The 21,233-nt window shown below is 59.7% G+C and overlaps 1 protein-coding gene across 1 annotated transcript; it reads right to left on the reverse strand.

The window, feature by feature from the left end:
- Positions 1 to 5,714: 5,714 nt before the first annotated feature.
- On the reverse strand, positions 5,715 to 19,112 carry RTN4RL2 (reticulon 4 receptor like 2; the record flags this gene model as incomplete). Its single annotated transcript, XM_080816517.1, has 3 exons — positions 5,715 to 6,464; positions 12,996 to 13,477; positions 19,082 to 19,112. The coding sequence occupies 3 exons, from the start codon at positions 19,110 to 19,112 to the stop codon at positions 5,715 to 5,717; spliced, it is 1,263 nt and encodes a 420-aa protein (XP_080672643.1).
- Between the last annotated feature and the right edge of the window lie 2,121 nt (positions 19,113 to 21,233).

The following is a 21,233-nucleotide window of genomic DNA, read 5'->3' on the forward strand; positions in this document are numbered from 1 at the left end:
CCGAGGGAGGGGGGCCTGGACGGTGGCCCCGGCCCAGCTGGGGCTTCGGACCGGGTGGGAGTTGCCTCCAGAAATCTCGGCCTCCCGGGGGAGGGGTGGAGAGCTTGGGGAGGGGGCTGGGCAGGGGCGGAAGCGAGCTAGAGCCGTGTTTGTCGCGGCGCTGCCGAGCGGAACAGATGGCTGGGGAGGGGAGAGGGTACGTGGCGGGGGGGAGGAGGGGTGCGGGGGCCGGAGGATGAGGAACGAGGAATTTCGACGCCCCGAGTCTCCCAGGAGAAGCCCCCCTCCCCATCTCTTTCCTGCAAGAGTGGGGGCCAGTGCCGGCCTTTCTCCCGGAGAGCCCGGCCTCTGGCCTGCCGCGGCCCCCGCTGCGCAGCCGGCCGCCCCAGGGCGCGCCCCTAGCCCCTGGGTCGCCCCCCTGCGCTGGCGGGGCCGGCTGGGTCAAGGCCGCCGCGAGCCGCCCGGGGCGCTAGGGTTAATGGGGCTGCACCCCGAGGGGCGAGGGGGCGGCGGGAAGCCGGCTCCCGAGTTGGGAGCGAGTTCAGGGATCGTAAATAGCTGAGGGAAAACGTGTTAATTGGAACTTTATGCAAATGAGCTGGGACTGGGGGGTGGGGGGTGGAGGGAGGGAGAAGGTCAGGCGGGTGCGGGACCCGAGCCCAGTTCCGAGGGCAGGGGAGGCGGGCTCCGGCCTGGGAGGCATAGGCGAGTGTCCTGACGTCTGGGCGTTGGCCTCCGGGGAGGGCCGCGGGTCCCTGCAGGGGCGGCTTCCTCCCTGACCCCCTGCCCCAGAAACCGAGAAGACGCCTCCTGCGTGTCCGCATCCCGCGTCCAGAAGTTCAGGGTCTCAGACCGCCGCGAGGGTGGGGGACACATTGTACGCGTCTGTTTCCCCTAGTGGCTGCTTACCCGGGGTCTCACTTCTGCTGTGTCCCCGTCCCCATGGTCTCCGCGTCCTCCCTCTGCCTCCCCCCTCCTTTATCCCCCGGCATCACCCTCTTGGCGCTGGAGTGTCGCCTGTTACTTTCACCAAGTGTCCCTGCCTTGGGGGTGGGGGTGAATCTAACTTTTCTTCCTTTGCTGTCTCTACTCTGCCCCCCTTCCCTGACCACCCCATCTTCGGGATGTTTCTCAGCTTTTAGAGTGCTCAGTAACCAACCCCCACTTGTTAAACTGAGGCTCCAGGGTCCCTCGGTGATCTGATTCAGCAGGGCTAAGGCGCTCAGGAATCTGCATTTTAGCAACTTCCCACCTAAAAATGTAGAAGACCCTCATTAAAAAAGAAAAAAAATACAGGCAGGGAATTGGTGGGCAGGAAAGAGTGGGCAAGATTTCTTCCAAGGCTCCCCCTTCCCCTGCCAACCCTGCCTCCGTGCTTCTGACCTCACCTCTGCTCAGAACGGCCATCCAGGCTTCTGGCACGATCGCACCAGGCGTGGAGAATGTGCCAGGAAGGAGAAAAGGAAGGAAGGAGAAAGGGAGAAAGGAAAGAAAGGAGTCTGCACCTAGCTCTATTCTCTCTGAGTAGGGTCTTCCCCTTCCCTTCTGCCGCCTGCTTCCCTCCCCTTCACCTCAGCCCCACCATCTTCCTCTCTTACTCCACCTGCCTGACCTCCGCGTCTCCATTCCTTTCCCCCTCTTCAGCTGAAGTTTTTAGAAAGGCTAAAGGATCTTGGCCGGGAGTGGGCAGAACCAACCAAAGCTCCTGCCTCCGAAAGAAAGGGGCGAGAGGCACCCGGGGGTTGGAAGGTAGAAGGGGAGGGAAGCTGGACTTGAGGGAAGATAATAACAGCACATACTAGGTCACCTTTCCACGGGGTTATTGCATTTACTCCCCACAGCAAGTTGATTTAAGCAGGTGCTATTGTCCTCAGGTCACAAATGAAGAAAAAAAAAAAAAAACACAATAGACAATCAGAGAGGTTAAGTAACTTGCTGAAGGTCACACAGTAAGTAGAAGAATAACTAGGTCATTCACCTTCCACTTCCCCAAAATCATTTCTCCAGAGGCCACTGGTCACTGTCCCAGGCCTGTCCTCCCTGCCCTACCCCCAGGGGCAATGGGGATGGGGAAGGGCACGGTGTACAGAAATGAAAGGAGAAGCTCAGGTTTCGGAACATCTGACAGGTCTGGCTGGAAGCATTAAAAATTCATGTAGAAACCTGACCCCAGCCGGACCTTGGGTCTGCCACCTGGACTGTCCCTGACCTTGTGGCCTCTCAGAGCCTGGTGGGCGAATTTCCCTTCCGCAGTGTCCCGGAAGCCCCGTGTCTTTGTATCTCAGAGGAGGGGGGTTCTCTTAGGGATTAGGGGTCTGAAGTCGGGTGCTAGCAGTTCTGAAAGCAGGGCTGAGAGCCCTCCCCGCCACTCTGAGGGTAAGAACCTTAGAGGCTTAAGGGCTTATAAACCCCGTCATCTGGCGTCCTTCTCCCGTTCCTCTCCCCAGGCGGTTGGATGGATGCTCACGCTCAGTTTACTTTGACTGACGCCTGGCTGTGATTCCCAAGGTGGCCAGTGGGGGGCAGCCATCTGCCTGCAGGTAGCCTGAGCCGGAGCCTTCACGGCTGCTTTGAAGGACAGTCAAAGAACCCCCACTGATAAGGTCAGAGAGGGGCAGACTGGGCCTTGGCGGAAGGGGTCTGGAGTCTGTCATCTGAGGAGCGGGGAGAGGCTTCCTCGTTTGGGGGAGATCGAGGAACTTTAATAGAGATTTCAAAGCAGGTTTGTGGGTTGCGAGTGCAGGGTAACTGACGGACCGCGTGATACAATCATTCTAGCCCGAGTGAAGGTTTGGGGCGAGGCCTTGAGAGAAAAGGCGAGAAAGGCAGTTGGTAACCAACTCTGAGATATCTTTGATGGTCGGCTAAGGCATTTCATCTCTAACCTGCAGGCAGTAAGGAGGTATTGTAGGCTTCCAAGTGACAGGAAAACCCAAGGCAAATTTTGGTCGGTTGAATCTGGCCACCGTGGGCCGCGGGGGGGAGGGAGAGAGGCTGAAGGTAGGAAAACCAGGGAGGGGGGTACTGCTATTTTCTTCTCTATTCTAGGCCTGAGGTAATGAGGAGATGGAGCAGGGGGATGGTGGAGGGAATGGAAAGGGAGGGATGGGTCTGGCCAGGAGGGGACTGGGTAACCAGGCAGACAGGTTACAGAGAGGAGTTAAGCACAGTGAGCCTGGGGGTCTGGTAGACAATGCAGGATGTGGGTCCTCTCACAGAATGCGGCAGGTGAATGAGCTTTGTTTTGTTCAAGGGTGGGGGCTCTTGGACAAATCCCCTCCCCTCTCGGGGCCTCAGTTTCCCCATCAGAACACTGGTGATTGCATAGGATGGCCTTGAAAGCCCCTCCTGTTTTCAGGGTGTGCAGCTCAAGGCTGTAAATCTGAGTTGTCCCGAGATGCTGGGGGATGTGTGCGCTCGAGATCTCTGGAGGTGGTATCTGTGCAGGGTCCTGCTTCGGGAGTTGTGTGGCTATGCGTGCATGCATTTGGGGTGCATCTGCCTGTTTGTGGGACCCGTGGGTGTCAGCTGGCCTGCACGTGCTCCATAGCTCTGCACTGTGCGAGTGTGTGTGAGAGAGCGTGTGAGCGTGGGTGTGCACGTGATGGGCGTCCGTGGGTCTGTCTGGGCTGGTGGTGGTGGAGGTGGGGGTGGTGGAAAGAGGCACTGCTGTAGGCTTCTTCCTGAGGCTCACACACTCCTCTTGCTTTCACTGTTCTGAAATAGCATCTGGACCAAAGGCCCATGAATATTTCACAACGATAATTCTGTGACCTGGACAGCCTGCTTCTGATTTCCCAGCATCCTCCCTCCCCCTGCCCAGTCCCCAGCACCTCCTCCTCCACCAGAGCTCTTGCCCCCCTATCCCGCTGGCTAGCCTCCTCAAAGCCAGCCTGACACAGGCACCTGTGAGGCCCCAGCTCCCCAGGTCCCTGGTTAGCTACTGTTTTCACTGTTTCCCCACCCACCCTGTAGTCTTATCCAAGGTCCCCCTGCCTCGGGCCTTCAGTGTTGACTCCTTCCTGTTTCTGCCTCCTCTCCTTGCCATCCTTCTGACTTGCCTTACCAGAGTCACAGGATCTCAGCATCCCTGCTCTCTGAGCCCTGGCATCCAGGCCCCCTCTCTTTCCATTCCCACCCCCTGAGTTAGAGTCTTAATCCTAAATGTAAACCATCAAACTTCTCCCCAGTTGGTCTGATGAGGCTCACCCCTAACCTCTCTCTCAGGTTCTACTTAGTCTGGCTCTTTCCTTCCCCGGGCCTCCCTAGTCCTACCTCTACCCCTCCCTTTCACACACTGGAAAGATGAAGCTTCAGATCATACTTAAGCCAGCAGGGTACCCCAACTTGGGATTCTTGTCCCTCTGGTCACCTTAGGACCTTGGTTTCTTCTCTAACCTGCTTGTAGAACTGCTTCTCTAACCTGGTCCATCCCACCTCACAGGAGCCAAGGGAAAGAGATCACTAATCTATAGGGTTGTTGTGTACAGCTGTGCAGGCTGTACACTGCATAAAGGCACTCAGCCAAGAGGGCAAGTGTTTGTTGTGGTGTGGGGCTGGGTTGCCCTGAGGATGAGGTGCCTTTTTCAGATTTGCCCAAAGCCATGTTTGGGCTGGCTGTGCCCTTGGATGTCTGTTATTTCTCCTTGAAGGGTAAGATGGAAAATGCTCTTCCTTCCGGAAGGAACAGGGCCTGGGAGGGAGCCATTAACCAGGCTGGAGGCCTTCCCCAGCCTCAACTCCTCAGGTGCCAGAAAACTCAGGGTGGTCTGTAGCTGCTTCTCCCAGACCAGTGGGAAGCAAGGTGATATCAGCACCCACTCTTGGCTGTCAGAATTCACCTGGCCTACTTAGGACTCCAGGGTCATCCCTCTTCCTCAGTCTTCAGCTTCTCATCATGGGGGAGCAGCATTCCAGCCAGTAAGAAGCACTTTGGTTGCCTGGGACATATCCTCTTTCTCTAACCCTCTTGACCCTGAGCCTGCTAGTTCTCATGGCTCTGATGGTTCTAAGCCCTCCTCCCACTTTTGGGGTCCTGAGCCAACAAATCTTACAGAAGAAGATAAAATAATAGAATTTTTTAATAAATTTTTTTTTTTTTCCCAAACGACTTCTGTTGATCTTCACCACACAGGGGCCACGGTGGAGAGGAAAGTTCCCTCCAGGCACCCTAAAAAGTGTCCCGGGTAGACTTAGGAGAAAAGTATTCCTCCAGTGTCGGGAGGTTGAGGGGGGCTAGGAGAAGCAGGGGCCTAGAGTTAGCCTGGCCCCAACTGAGGCATCCCTCCAAAGGACTCCTAGGCGGGGCTCCCTTCCCGGGAGCTTCCAAAGGCTCTGCTGGTGGGCGATGCTCTGCAGACAAAGCCCCTCTCGAGTCCACGGTGGGCGCAGGGAGAAGGGGTCGGCGGCTGCCTGGGGTGCCCCACCCCAGCCTTGGGGTGGGAGAGAGTTAATGGCCGGAGTTGGGGAGAACAGGGCTGAGCCACCGGGCTGGCGCAACCCAGTCCTGAGCCAGCAGCCCCGGAGGCAGGGAGAGGCGGCCTGTCCGTCTCTGGGGAGGGGAGAGGAAGGCTGCAGAGGCCGGGGGTGGGGGTGGGGGTGGGGGTGGGTTGGGGAGCGGGGCGGGCCGGGGGCGGACCGAGCCGCCGCTGGGGGTGGGGGTGGGGGTGGGGGAAGGGGGGGACACACAGGCCTCTTCAGTCTCAGCACCGCAGTCAGAGGTGGTGGGGCGCCAGGAGCAGGAGGCAAAGCAGAGGGGTGGGCAGCCCGGCCGAGAGCGCGGGGCCGCGGGAGTCCGGGGGCGCCTGGCAGGCCGCGCCCGGGCACGTCTGCTCCCCCCGCTGGTCCTCGCCCCCGTAGCCCCCCCAGTAGTCGTCCTCCGTGGGCGCGTCCCCGCCCTGGCGCCCCCGCGGGTCTTCCGCGGGCAGGTCTCGGTAGAGGGTGGAGGGGTCGGCGGGCGGCGCCCCTGCCTCGGCCACGCCGTACAGGTGGTTGGACGAGCTGTTGCCGCGCGCGCGGCTGCCGGGCCGCGTGGGCGCCGCGGGCGGGCACGCCTGGAAGTCGGCTTCGCGGAGGGTGCGCAGGTCGCGGCCCTGGCGCTCCGGGGGGGTGGCGCAGGTCACGTCGGAGCTGGACACGCGCGCGCGCTGGAACCAGGCCCAGAGCGGCCGCGCGCGGCAGTCGCACGCCCAGGGGTTGGCGTTGAGCCGCAGGAACTCGAGCGACGGCAGGTCGGCCAGCGCCTCGCCGGGCAGCGAAGCCAGGCTGTTGTTGAACAGGTAGAGGATGGTGAGGCGGCTGAGGCCGCGGAAGGCCGCGCGGTGCACGCCCTGCAGCCGGTTCCCGTGCAGCAGCAGCCGGTCCAGGCTGCCCAGGCCGCGGAACACGTGCTCCGTGAGCAGCCGCAGGCGGTTCCCGTGGAGGAAGAGGTGGCTCAGGTTGGCCAGGTCCGCGAACAGGTCATCCTGGGGTGGGGGTGGGGGAGAGAAGAAGAGAGTGGTCCTCAGAGGCACGTGGGGAGGAAGGGAAAGAGGGAGAGCATCGTGGTAGAACGCAAAGGGTTTGACTTTTTGATTCGGACGGCTCTGGGTTCGAATCCTGCCTCCCCTAACCGGTTGAGAAGTTAATGTGGGGAAAACAATGTAGTTGAGGCCAGTAGTTCTCCAACGTTAGTGCTTTGAATGCCCTGCAGAGCCCAGCGTGCTGTGCACCGCCCCCCAACCCCGAGTTTCTGATTGAGCAGGTCTGCGGTGTAGCCGCAGGATCTGTTCCCAGGTGGTGCTGATGCTGCTCGTCAGAGGGCCACACCTGGAGAATGAGAACCCTGGGCTTGCTTAAGCATGCAGGCTGGGCGCCCAGACTTCCTGACTTCGAATCCTGGATCTCTCCGTACAGACTGTGCCACTCTGGGCAAGTCTCCGTATCTCTGACTCAGTCTCTTCACCTGTAAGGTGGGCAGATGAAATGAAGCAACATATATTAGGTGACTGAGAACAAGATTTCCATGAGGTAGGCATTCAGTGGGTTGGCCGCTGTTGTTAACTTAGCCAAGCCAGTAATCTCTCTAAGCCGGTTTCCTCATCTATAAAATGGGAATGAGTGTACGTCCTCCTGTGTTGGAGCTGAGGATTAAGGGAGACAATCCACACAAAAAGCAGATGGGTGAAGCACTGGGCACAGTGCCTGGCACATTGGGATTCGGTCCAGTGAAGCCCACAGGCTCAGTAGTGAGAGCCCGGGGCTTCCGATCCAGCGTGCCCTCCTCCTGGCTGCAGAGGGCTGAGGGAGGGTTAGGTGAGATCATGCTGGAAGGATACGGCCTGGGTGGGCACAGAGACCACCATCAATAAAAAGCGGTTATGGTGACGGTAGGGTCTTGGTTACAGTTAGGTCCATCCCTGTTCCTCTAACAGAGGAGCTTCCTGGGGCTCAAAAGTTCTGCTGTTCTACTTCCATAAGATATTAAAGGGACCAGGTGTCAGCGACACCCACCAGAGGGAGGAGGGAGGGGAAGGAAGCCTGTTTGATGCCCTCCATCATTGGCCCCCTTCAAGGCCTGTCCCACCTGCCTGCCTGGGGCTGGGGCGTCCCAGAATCAGGACTTGTTAGTGCTGGACAGATCCTGGACGGTGATCCAGAATGAATGGGGGTGCGGGTGTAGGTGTAGGTGTGCTTCCTGGGGGCAGGGAGCTGGATTCTGTCCCTTAACCAGCTCACCAGCTTGGTGGTCAGCCTGACTCGAATAGTGCTTCCGGGTCCCCTGGTCCAGCCGCTTTTTATAGAGGAGAGCACTGAGACCCAGAGAGACCAAGGGCTTGCCAGAGAGGGGCCCAGAGCCCCAGTACCGAGGTCCTCCCCTCTGTGGAGGATACCCCTGTGGTCAGCAGGCCCAGAAGGCCTGGTTCTCAGGGATGAGAGCATTGCGGCACTGAAGCCTGCGCACCCCTGGATGCTGTCTCCAGGCTGTTTCCCATCCTTTCCTAGCTGGGGCATGATCCCGCCCTTCCCACCTAGGAGCCCGGAGGCAGGCTCGCAGGTGGGGGGAGGGCGTTGACTCCCAGCCCACACCCACAGCCTCCACCTTCCTGTGCTCCTGCTTTTCTCGCCCCCTCCCATCTGCCTTCCGCCCTTTCCGCTGCAGGAACTGAGCCTGCCAAGAACCCTCCTCTTGGCCACATTGAGATCCGTCCCCTCAACCTTCTTGGCTGTCTCTGACACCAGCGTTCTCTGCCCCCTGCTGCCACCACCCTGTGTCCGGCTCCGTGGTTCTCTGCACGCCTGTGGCCTCAGCCTGTCCCAGCTTGGCCTGGCGCCCTTGTCCTTCTCTTCCTGGCCCCCACCGAGTGCGCTCTGAAACCCCTCCACTCAGACACCTTGTTAGGGTTTTCCTTGTTTATGGAGTGTCAGCCAAGGTGGGACACCCCTAGATAACTGGTCAGGATCAACATGGGGTGGGGGTAGAAGCAGAGGTCACCAGCACTCTTGGGACTTCCTGAGGTCAGGAAGGGAAGACCAAAGACCAGACACCCCAGAAATTCAGACGCCTTTGATCCACAGCCCCAATTTGGGGTCTACAGAATCCCTTGATCTCAACTCTTCTACTTCCCCCTCTTCCCTCTTGGGAATGTCCTGGCCCTCCCCCTCGCTGAGGCTCCATCCGGGGTCCATACCCCTCCCTTCATCCCAGCTGTTGCCAGATGCCCCGGCCCCTTCCTGGGCTGCAGCTCTCAAATGCGGGCCTTCCTCTCTCCCCATTAAAACGTTCTCTGTGCATTAATAAGCTCTTGACTTTCACAGCCCTCGCCCTCCCCACCCTGTGCCCCCCCCCCCCCCCCCCGGGCTGAGAGTGGCTGCTAAAGTCATCCACTTCCATTTCGAAAACCACATTTCCCTCACCTCCCTGCAGGTCGGTTCACGGCTCTCTGCATCCATTTGGAATCTCAACACAGGATCCCTGCCCCCCCCAACTCCCCCCTCCAGGCCCAACAGCATCCAGCATCCTGCTCTTCACCTTGCCTCCTTCCACCCTCCCAGCTCCAGTCTCTGGCACCAGCTGCTGGGCTGTGTGACCTTGGGCAGCCCCACAACCTCTCTGAGCCTCAGGTTTCTTCATCTATGAAGCAAGGGACTTGAGAGAGTTGATCATTAAGATCTAGCCTCATCTGATATTTATGAGTAAGTGAGTCCTGGAGTGTACCTCATTCATTCAGCAAAGCTGTATTGAGTGTCTGCTCCGTGCCAGGCACCCCCACTCACAGGGCTCACCAATCTCTGCCAGGTGTCACCGTCATCGTCTGCGTCAGAGCCCTCGCTGGGTGCCAAGCTCTGTGCTGCCCAGACCTCACATAGTAATTGAATCATCACAGCCCCACGAGGCAGATAATATTATTGCGTCCCTTCCGGAGAATAGGAGAGGAAGGCCCCCAGAAGGCAAGTGACTTGCCTAGGGTCCAACGGCTCTACGTGCTGGAAAGTGGGGGTGAACTCCGGAGTCAGCCAGACCCGGGCCGGTTCTAGGCTGTGCTCCTGACTGTCTGGGTGACCTTGCACCGGGGCCTGGTCCTCAGTGTCCTCGGTGGAGGAATGATGCTTACTCTGAACCACACACATCGCTGAGCCCTTTTCAGGCAGCATCGACTTTAACCCTCACAACGTGCCTCTGAAGTGCCGGTCGTTTTCTCCGCTTTACGGATGGGTCCGTGGAGGCTCAGAGAGGCGAAGTAACACCCAGAGCCACAGGGCAAGCCGGAGGTGGGCCTGGGATTCACACCCAGCTCTGCCTGCCTGGAAGACTGCCCTTATGCACCATGCAGGCTGACATGACTGAAGGAGAGAACTGTGTCTCTGTCACCTGGTTCTAGTCATAGGAAATAAACTCCAGGAGGGGAGGAACTCTGTTCCTGCTCACTCTTGAAGCCCTGGCACCCAGAACGCCACCTGGCATGGAGACGGCGCTCCGTAAGCTGATGAAGGAACGCCCCCTGGTACGGTGCCTGGCCTACAACAGACAGTTCGTGAGAAACTCTGCCCTACCCCACCTCCACTTCTCTTTCTGAAAAGCTGTGGCCCCTCGCCCCCTCCAAAGCTCCCCTCTCTGGGCAGGCTCCATCTTGGGTCACACCTGCGATCTGCGCAATTTCCTCACCTGCCGGTACCGTCTCCTGGCCTGGCTCTTTCCCCAGGCAGTCCCCTGGCAGAGGCGGCTCTTTCTCCTCTCTGCAGGGGCTGGTGAGGAGATGCTCCCTTCCCCTGAGGTCCTGGGGGCCCCCCACCCCCCCCCCGCCCACCATTCACACCACAGGGTGCAGGACAAGCACTTCCCCTTTCAGAAGGACCCCCGCCCTCCCTCGCCCACTCAAGGTCTCCTTTGCCCAGACCCTGCTTGAGCCCAGGCCTAGGAGACAGAGGGTCCGGTCCTCATGACCCATTTATTCTGCACTGAACTACGTGCTTTGTATACACAAACTCATTGGCTTTTTGTAGCCATTCTTTGTGGAAGATCTTGTTTTTATCTTTCCCATTTTAAAGATAAGGAAACTGGGGTTCAGAATGGGGAGGCAACTTGCCTCAAGTTAAGTAAGTCGGAAAACAGCGGAGCAGGGATTCAAACTCAGGTGCTTTGGCTCCAGATTGATCCTCCTGAACAACTAATGTGTGTTGGTCAAGAGGTCAGGGTGTCAGTAGGAGTTGCTGTCCAGCTACTAGCAGGAATAGGACAATGATAGCACCCGTGTGCAGGGGGGCTCTGGGCTAAATTTTCAGCCTCACAGAGCATCTTAGGTAAATGTCAAGTACTACCCTGGTCACCATTTTACAGATGAGGAAATGAAGACAGAGAGGTTGAGTGATTTGTCCGAAGACATACAGCAGCTGGGATTTGAACCTCAGTCGGGCAGGCTCCAAAGAGTGTGCTTTCAAAGCCCAGCCCATACCGCTGTCCGTCCTGCCCTGCTGGACGGACCCTGGGGGAGAGGTCTGAGGGACAGACATTCCTAAAATGTCATCAGATGCCAGAGGCTCCAGCACCATGAGCACTAACGGGTCGTGTGGCCCCGGAAAATTCCATTCTGTGTCCCTACTGCCCCTAACGGTCCCCTACAACCAGGCTGTTGGGACGATGAGACACGCAAGCCCCCAGGCACACGGACAGTGGTTTAAGAGAATTGATGTGTCGAGGCCTTCTGTCTACAAAATCTTTGGGGCCCCGGGCCGCCGCATCCTCGCTTCCTCGTCTGTAAGGAGACAACCTCCAACAGGGAGGAAGACGTGAGATGAGGGGGCTGAATATACTTTGTAAACGCTGAGGTGCGAGGCAAATTTAGGAAGCAAAGGAAAGGGAGGGAGTATTCTGGGACCCGCTCGTGGCCTCAGTATCCTCCATGAAGATGACCCAAATCTCCAGGATCGGGTCCAAGACGGGCTGTTTCACCAAGGCCAATGTTAAATGAGGCTTGTTTCTCTTTTTAAAATAGTATTTTAACAAGCATTTACATAGTGCTTACCGCATGCCAAGCACTATTCTAAGTGCTTTACAAATTATTCATGCACCGAATGCTTATAAAACCCCTAGGAGATGGGGGGCTGTCGCTGCCCCTGTTTTACAGATGGGAAGACTGTGGCTCAGGGGAAGGTTGAAATTCGCCACGTGCTTGTAAATGATACCAGAGTCGATGCCTGTATAGTCCTTAGCACAGGGCCAGACACCCAGTGTGCCTCCTAAGTAGTAGTGGGAGCTACTATAACCATTGTTTAGGCAGTACTCATGGCCATGGCAGACTTCTCCAGCGGGGTCTGCATTTTTCTTCTTGTCTTTCTCCCCCACTAGAATGTTATCTCGGAAGGCAGGGAGCTTTATCTGTTTAGCTCCCTGCTGTCTCCTTAGCGCCTCGCACATAGTGGGTGCTTCATACACTTGTCAGGCTACTACGACCCGTGTCATCGGCACTGACCTGATGTGCAAATCAGCATATTGGTGAAACCAGGCAGGCTCCAGACCCGGGGTGGGGAGGAGCAAGGGCCTTCCAGGCTTATTGGGGGGGGGAAGGTAAGAATTTAGAGGTCCTTGCCCCCTTCCAGCCAGAGGCTGTGTAGCCCAGGGAGGAATTTCTTCCAGAGTGGTTTGGAGGGTGTGTGATTGCTTCCTGGGGAAATAGAATGGGAGGATCTGGCTGTCAAACAGTCAGCATAACAACAACAATAAACAATATTTAGATCAATGACAATAACAATAAATAGCAATTACTGTTATTCCTTCCGTTTCCAGAGCATCCATTTTCCAGCTACTTAACCGCTCTTTACCCTTTTCTTTTCCTTCTGCCCTTGCGCGGGGACGAAAGGTTTGGGGGAATCTGAAAGGTTAGGACTCCCCCTTGTCCCAGTACCCAGTGAGCTGGAGAGAGGTGGAACCTTCCTTGGGGCATAAGTACAGGGGCTCTGCCCTCTGGCTCCTCCTCCCCGTGACGTGATGTGGGAGGGCGTAGGGGTGGGTGAGAAAAGCAGCCTCCAAGGCCTCCAGGCTGGGTGCCCGGGGAAAGGCAAGAGTCCCCCGAAGGCAAACAGGGGGGAAAGGAGGGATCACAGAAAGAGACACGTACATACACCCAGACAGACATGGGGGAGTGTGCAGAGTGGGCGTGTGAAGGGAGACAGACAGAAGAGGCAGAAGAAGACAGATGGGGGAGGCAAGTTAGTGAGAGAGGCAGAGAGGGACAGAAAGGGATAGACAGACAGACGGACGGGCAGAGGAGACAGATGGGGGGTTGGAGAGTTAGGGAGAGAGGCAGCGAGGGACCCAAACAGGCACAGACAGGAAGATATAAGGAGAGAAAATAAAGAAAAGCCCCTGGTGAGAGTGAGAGGAACAGAAACTCAGGAAAGGGGCGGGGAACCGGAGAGACCTTGGCAGGAAGGGGGTCCCCCTGCGCCCTGGGGCATTGGAGCCCCGGGCCCAGGGGAGGGCGGGGCGGCCCCAGCAGGCGTGCCCGGGGCCGGCTCACCTGGAGGTGGAGCAGGCTGTTCTCCTGGAGGTAGAGGTACTGCAGGCTGACCAGGCCGCGGAAGATGTTGCCGGGCAGGCTGCTGAGCTGACAGCGGTACAGGTGCAGGGACTGCAGCCGTTCCAGGCCCTGGAAGGTGTCGGGCTCCAGAGAGCGCAGGTGCCGGTTGTCGCCGAGGTCCAGCTCCTCCAGGGCCTGCAGGTGGCGGAAGGTGCCCGGGTAGATGGTGGAGAGGTTGTTGGAGAAGAGCCACAGGGTGAGCAGGTTGGGCCCGAAGGTCCCCGGCCGCAGCGTGCGGATGAGGTTGTTCTGCAGGAAGAGTCGCTGCGTGCTGGGCGGCAGGGACAGCGGCACGGAGGAGAAATTGTTGGCCTGGCAGCTCACGGTGGGCGGGGACGAGTAGCAGGTGCAGAGCATGGGGCAGCTGGGGGCTGCTGGGGGCAGGGCCAGGAGCATCAGCAGGAGGCAGGCCGAGGCGGGACCTGTGGGAGAGGGAGGCCGGGTGGTTCTGGGCACCCGCCCTCAATCCCCCCACCTCCCGCGGCCAGGCCTGCCAGCCAGGGGCCTGCCCGCCTACCCCTAAGGGCAGCGCTCCTGGGGGAGGCGTTCTGGGTGCAACCCTCAGGGACGCAAGAGGCCCTGACCCGTGGCTGAGTTTTGAGGCTCCTGGTGTATTAAAAAATAAGGAAATGCCAAGAGGACACTGTGGAAAGCAAGGTTTGCCCATGTAACTGCCAGGGCTCTCCAGCTCCGGATGGCCGGCCCCTGATGGTTCTTGCTTATACCGGGCAGTCCTGTAAGATGTCTTATTTAGGATATTTAGCAGCATCCCTATCCTCTGCCCACTGGGTGCCAGCAACACCTGCCCCCAGGTTATGATAACCTAAATGTCTCCAGACATTGCCAGATGTCCCCTGGGGGGCGAGTCGCCCCCATTTGAGAACGCCTGGAACTAAATTGAGAATCTTCGTGAATCTAAGGCCTGTGAAACATGGCCCTCAGGCTGCCCCGGGGTCTGGCCTTGCCAAGCCCCCCAGGCCTGCAGCCCCTACCTCACCTTCCAGCAGCTTTCACCTTGGAAGAACCAGGGCCTCTCCAGGCTGGAAGGGCCCTGAGGGACCAGGGGTCAGTGCATGTCTAACTGGGCCAGCAGCTACCTGCAACAGAATCAGGCAGGTGGTCCTGGAAAGCAGGCAGAATCAGAATTTCTGGGGTGACAGCCTGGGAATCTGCATTTCACACCACCGGCTCTCCTCCTTCAAAGTCATCAAAGTCACTTAAAAATAATAGGTTTTTCAAAGTAACTTTTGAATGATGGGAATAGTTCAGCTTCCTTATGATACAGATGGAGAAGCAGGCCCAGGGAGCCCTAAGGGTCTGGGGCTAAAGTGTTGTGTCGAAGCCCCTGTAACCCTGTGCTGGGATACGGGTGCAGGACCCCCCATCCATCCCTGTCCCCGGCCTTCTGCAGCTGATAAGCTTCCGAGCTGGATCTAGCTTGCCCTCTGCCCTTTATCATGATTTCCAGATGTGTCCTGGGATTTTCTCCTGGCAAATTTGCCTGGGGAAAGGGAAGCCGACACCCCATAAACCAGGCAGTGATTCTCTGGGCACACACTGATGAGAACCTTCTGCTTCAAGGAGTGCGTTAGCCCCATGAGGGCAGGGGGAGGGGTGGGAGACTGGTCCTTGAACCCAGGACCCGAGATCCTGGGGCTCTGTGGGTTTCAGAGACTCCAGGGGAAGGACGGAGGGTCTGTGGCTCTGAGTGCTCCTTGCACTCCAGAGGTGGCTGTGTGTGAATGTGTGTGTGTGCTTAGACACAAATGTATGATTGTAGGGACGGGTGTGAGTGCTGCTGAGCTGGTGTGTGCCCATGGCACCGCCGGTCTGAGTGTGGCATGGACAGCACAGATACCCTGCTGTGCCTTTGCCCTGGGTTGTGGGGGGGGGCACCCCTTGCCTGGTGTGTGTGGTGTTCCCACTCCTTGGCTCCGGGCGCTGCCCCAGCTCTGACCGGGCCCCTCCTGGTGCCCTGCGGCGCGAGCGTGTGCCGGCTGTCCTCCGCGTGTGTGTGAGTGCGGCCCCGTGCGTGTGTAGGCTGGGTGTGATGTAATAACTCAGTGACACAGCGGCTGCTGTTCCGTTCCTTCACACCACCTCCGCGTTTCTCGGCCCTTCTCACCCCTCCCCCGTGCGGCGTTTCACGATTACTTTCTCCTCCCGAGTTTTTCTCAGAGCCACGTGGGGTGGAGGGGCACGTCTCTCACCCCTTCCTCTGAACCAGGCAGAGGTGGGGAGCGGGAGTGCAGCAGGGAACCCTGGGTGGGTTTCGTGAGGCCTGAGGTTTGGGCCTTAGAATAGGAGATTTCAGAGCTGGAAAGGTCCTCCCTGTGGTTCCAGTTCTTGTTCTATGCAAGGGACATGGGGCTCAGAGAGGGCAAAGAGCTTGCCCAAGGTCGCACAGCAAAGTGACTGACTGGGCAAGGACCAGAAAGGATTCTCCTGATGCCTGGCCAGGACACTTCTCTTTGTAGCAGTCAGCCTCTGAGCTTGCTTCCCTGAGGACTTGACACCGGAGGAAATCAAATCCTTTTCTCATCCTTAATCCCACCCCTGATCCACAAAGCTCACGAGAGTGTGAGCTCTGAAGGCCAGCAGCCCTCCAGAGGATTACAGAGCTCTTCACCCCAGCCTCTAGGGCCGACCGGCACCCCAGAAGAGACAGCGGGAAGGATGTGTGGTTCGGGAGCTCTCCAGACTCCGGGGCCACTCCCTGGCCCCAGGGTCTCTTCCAGCCTGGGGGCCAAGCCTACAGGGGCTGACTTGCGACTCTTTGGCTCTCTGCTTGCCCACATCAGCCGGCTCCTCTCCTCTTTCCCCACGCCCCCTCTGGCTGGTCCCCACATCTACGCTCATCAGGGCCCACTGCCCCACGTCGGAGATGGTGTTCCCTGCAGGCTCTTTGAGGAGGGGCCCGGAGCAAGGGGCCCCTCCGTGACAGCTGCTGCGTAACAGTGACTCTGTTGCCATTTCTGGCCCTCTCCGCCGTGCAAAGCAGCTGTAACCCAAGGAGCCTCATCCATAATTCAGGCTGCGGCTCTCACTGGAGGCGAGGAGGAGGGGAAGGTGGGGGGCTCTGGGTTTCTCTGCCCCCAGGCCTGGCTGGAGCGCTGCTGGGCAGAGGCAGTGGGGGCTGGTGAGCCATGCCACTCCCTCCCTCCTCCGCCCTCAGTCCCTGCCCGGCGGGCGCCCTTTTCCTTCTTCTCCACCCCTGCTTCCGAGCCTGCTTCCCACGGCTCCTCACCATCACTCCTTCCCTCCAGGCCTTGTCTTTCCTCTCTCCCTGAGGACCACACGTCCACTCCCAGCCCCCATCTTGTGACTCCCCGGCAAAGACCAGGACAAGATGCAAAGTGTTGGAGCCGGAAGTGGGGGGGGGTACATCCATGGCCTTCAAGGGCAAACCCCCGCCTTATTTCACAGGCAGAACCGCTGAGGGCTGGAGAGGGGAAGGGTCAGTTTCGGAGGAAGCAGCTCAGGCCTCCTGATCCGGATCTCTGACAGTCTGCCTTCAGTATCTTTCTCGAAGGCTTCATTTTGCTGCTTACTCCTTATACAGGCTGAGGAGAGCCCCTGTGACAGCCTCCCCCACCCTCTTGGCTCACCCCAACCTCTCTTTCCTCCTCTTCCTTTTTTCTAAAGTCAGCAGGTGATGGCTACAGCCGCAGGCGAGCGCAGAGCAGGCATGGGCAGAAGCCATCTGTCGTGAAGCACCTACTGTGTGCCAGACTTTGTCTTACTCTACGGCCTTCCGCAGAGAGTATAACACAGTGTAAGCCCATGGAGTAATATTATTGCCTCCAATCTGCAGCCCAGGCAAGGGACACTCAAGCGCAGAGTTGCCTCAGGTCCTAGTATCCGGTGGAACCAGACTGGTCCATGTCAGAAGAGACTCTCTGACCTTTCTCTGGGAGACCTCACATCATCCACAGAAACCACACTGAGTGTGACAGTCACTGCCCTTGAGGTAAAGGGAGACAGAAAGTGCACCCAGGTGCACGGGGCTGGGCCAGTCATGATGCTGTTGTGGTGATGGGGGAGCAAAGAAGGGACTCAGACTCCCAGCAACTTTTTTCTTCTGGGCTTCAGTTTGTGGCTGCTCTAAAGGACAGCCTGTTTGGGAGTCAAAAAGGAATGACCGGTATCCAGGAGATGTGGCTAGGTTTGACCTACGGGACGGAGCAGAGAGAGGCCAGAATAAGGTATCGATCCTGGAAGGCCGAGGTGCCCAGAGCCAAAAAGTATCCATTCACCGAGGGACCACTGTCAAGGACTCTGGACTATCAGCCTGGAGTCCCAAGGCTCAGAAGCAAGGTTCTCACCCCAGTAGCCACCTTTTAGTCCAGAGGCTCTGGTGAAAGAAGGAGCTTGGGGAGGAGGCAGGTGGACTCCGGGTGGAGGGCAGGTGCCAGGGTGCTGACCTGCTGGGTGGAGAGGCCCCTGGGAAAGGTGCTCCCTGGAAGGGGAGTCAAGGGCCCTGGCTCTGAAGGAAGGGCACAGGGTCCCAGATGAGCAGCAACGGCTCCACACCCAAAAGGCTAGGGAAGGGCTAGGGCCTGGCAGGCAGCTGCTGAGGGGGCAGGGGCTGAGGAGGTGGGAGCCTGGAGCAGAATGGAGGTGGTGGCGACACCAGTGACGCAGGGGCCTGGGGAAGCACTGGTGCGGTGACGGAGGTTTAGAGCTGCTGCAAACAGCTTCTCACTCTGCCAGAATGTAACACCCCAAAATAAGCAGCCACCGTGGTAGCGGTGGCAAGATCCGACGACGGGGCCCAGAGATATAAATGGCAGCATGCAGCCAGCCGGGGTGCCCAGCCTTGGAGGCTGCCAGCCCACTCGAATGTCCTCACCCTTTCCCCCTCACAGCCGCCCCCAAGGCCCAGAGCTCAGAGCCCCCCAGGCTGGCCCAGCGACCACTTCCTGAGAGAAGGGATGTGACAAGCAGGCACTTTGGGAATGGAGGGCTTCCCACGTGGAAGTGGTTACCAGAAGCCTCTTTGTCTCATCCCTGGGCAGCACCCCCTGGTCCCTCTCTCCCATCTTGTCCTCTTCCTCCTCCTCTTCCTTCCTTCCCAGCTCCCATCCTCATCAGCCCCCAGCCTCCCTCCCCTCTGTGGTTCCCTGTTGCCAACCATAGCGCTCATCCTTGACCCCCTTCCTGGCTCCTGACACCCCAGCTCTATCCGCCAGCCGCGTCGCTCTCTGGTTTTTAGGCTTCGTTCTTCCCACTCCCCTTTCCTTCCCATTCCCCAGAGTCCCAGCCCTCCACTTTCCCATTACCCACCCTGCTTTCCGGATTCTGGGTTCCTCTCCCTCACCTTCTCTCCACCCCTCTGTGCATCGGGTCTCCTCTCTCCTCTCTTCCTCTGTCCTCACCTGGGTCCCATTTCCCTCCATGCTTTTCCCGTCTAACCTTTATTCCTCCTCTGTCTTTCTCCCTCCTCTAGCCACTTTCTCCATCATCGACTGCTTCTCGCTCCCCACCCCTCTCTATGACCCCTTCCTCACCCCACCCCCAATCTCTGGTCCACACCCTAGTCTGTCACTCAGTCCATGGAACTATCCCCCTTTCTAGCGCCCTCCATCTGTCTTACTAGGCAGGGCCGTTAGGATTTCCCTCTGAGCCTCCTATCCTCCCAGACAGCCCCCTACCAACACCCCCTGCCTTCCCAGGTGACTGGAAAGTGCTGAGGCACGGGGCACGAGGAGTTGCTGAGTCGGCGCTTCCCCAGCCGGCCAGAGTCCTCAGCGTCCCCCGGAGCAGGTGGAGCCCGGGCCGGGTCCGCCTGCCCCAGCGTCCCCCCCTCGGTCACGAGCTACCCGCACCTCCCAGCAGGCTCCGAGCCGGGTGCGCTCCTCCAGCCCGCATCCCTGGGCGCGGGGGCGGGGCCCCGGGCTAACCTCTCCCCCCTCCCCAGGCAACCCCCACCCCCACAGCGGCCCCACCCTCGCGCCCTGGGGGAGGGGGCACCCGGCTCCCCTCCCCTGGTTGCCCTCCGCCCACCGGCGGGCTGGGGTCCCTACCTTGCAGCAGGCGCCCGAGCCCGGGCAGCATCTTGTCTCGACGCTCGGGGGAGGGGGCGGCGGGGGGAGGGCGCTCCCTCTCGCTCCCTGAGCCCGCCGGACGGACGGCGGGGACTCCGCGGGGCTCCGGGAGGGCCCGGGAGTCCCCAGGCTGTGTGGCCCGGCCGCGGCGCTCTACCCTGCGCCCCCCGGGCTGCGGGCCTCGGGAGGAGCCATCGGCCCCGACGGGACGGGGCGGGGCGCGACGGGGCTGGGAGGGCTGGAGCTGGCCGTCGACGCCCGGTGCCGGCGCCCCCCAGCAGCGCAGGCAGCGCGCGAGTCCGTCAGTCCGTCGGTCCGTGCGCCCCGGCTGCTCGCCGAGGGAGAGTGGGGACAGCGAGGATGCTCTTCCCAACCACCCCCACTCCTTCCCGCACTCGCTGGCTCCTCCCTCGCTTCCTAGCTAGCCGGCTTAACCCTCTCCTGGCCACTAGGAGGCGGGAGCGGCTCTCTAGCCCCCTCCATCCCGGCCCCCTCCCCTCCTTGGGGAACCCGGAGGACGTTGTTTGATCGCCTTCGCGGAGCCACGCTTCGAGAGAAATCCTCTCCTGGGTGGGGTGGGGGGGGCGGTGCAGTAGTGTGAGAGAGCTCCGTGGACTTGGCCAGTTCCCCCTCCCAACTTTCCTGGAGGAGATGGGCTCCTGGGTCACCTCCCCCTCCTGCCGCGTCCCCGGCGCGAATGTCCAGGCCTCCACCGTTTCTCTCCCCTAGATTCCACCTTTCCTTCCGTTCCCAGACCCCAAGCCCAGAGTGTGCGCGACTCTAAGAATAGCATATGCAAGAGTTTGCGTGTGCAAGGTTGAGTGCCTACGAGCGTGCACGCGCGCACAAGGACCCTTGTGCAGGTGTGACTCTAGAGTGCTTGCGCGCGACCTTTTAAACGGGCCCGCGGAAGGGGGAGGGCACGTGAGTGTGCAAATGGGTAAGCCGCTGAGCGCCCACCAGCGCGCGTGTCTGCACGGGTGGGAACCGTGAGGTGTTCGAGAGTTTGGCGCGAGTGAGCTTGGGATGGGTGGCAAAGGGATATGTGCCCGGGTGTGTGCGTGTGCCCCTTAACGCCCTGGTGAGCGGGTGCAAGTTTGGGTGTGAGCGCGAGTGTGTGCATTTTTATGTGTATGTGTGATGTGTCCTAAAGGGAACATCTCGTCTCCCGCGTGGGGAGGACACCGTTGATTTCACTGGAGCTTCTTCTTCCTCCAAGAGAGGGGTGCATTCTGATCTCGTCGGGGTCCCTCCTGCCTCTCGCGGCCGCGTTCGAGGCGATACCAAACGATTCGTGGTGACCTAAGCGTCTCCTTACAAAGGCGGCGGTGACGGTGACCCCGGCCGAGACCCAGCCCGGGGCGCGCGGCATCCGGCCCGCAGAGCCGCCGCGGCTCCGGACAGGCACAGAGCCCTGGGGGAAGGCGCTTCGGGGACGGCGGCCTTGCGGCACCCGCAGGGCTGGAGCTGCGGGAGCGGCGCGTGCAGCCCAGGCCAGGGCCATCTGCGCGCAGCCTCACCCGAGGAAGCGCGAGAGCCCCGGGCGGCCGCTCCCGGGAGCACAGACAAGGAACCCCTAGCCCGGTTGCCTCGCTCTCTGGCTCCTCCTCCCCTGTCGGCGCCCGAGTCCAGCACGGCGCCGGGCAGACAGTCGGCGCTGCATAAATGCCGGTTCCCGTTTCCCATTCATTCTCGGCTCGGCTCGTGGTCTCTCATGCTTCTCTGGCTCTCGGTCGACTTCTCTCACTTTCTTCCCCACCCTTATTCGTATCTGTGGTCTCCGTCTCTCGGTTCCTCCTCCCGCCCCGTTCTTTCCCCCTCTCTCCCCTCCTTCCTCTCGCCTCTCCCTGTCATTTCCTATCTTGATGCACCTGCCCCCCCCCACTGTCTCTTCTTGTCCCTGTCGCCTCCGTTCCGTCCTGTGGCTCTCTGCCTCTCGGACTCCACATCTCTGCGTCTCCTGTCTGTCTCCCTCCCCGCCTCACCCCCACCCACCCCCTTTCTCCCGCAGGCTCCCGGCCTTCTTGCACCCGGACGCTCCGGCGCCCCCTGCTGGTGGATCGTCTGCCCTTCCCGGGCTCCGTCCGCCCCTCACGTCCTCTCCCGCGCGTCTCCTGCTGGGGAGAGGTCG

This window comes from Martes martes, assembly GCF_963455335.1.
Source record: "Martes martes genome assembly, chromosome: 10".
NCBI lineage: Eukaryota > Metazoa > Chordata > Mammalia > Carnivora > Mustelidae > Martes > Martes martes.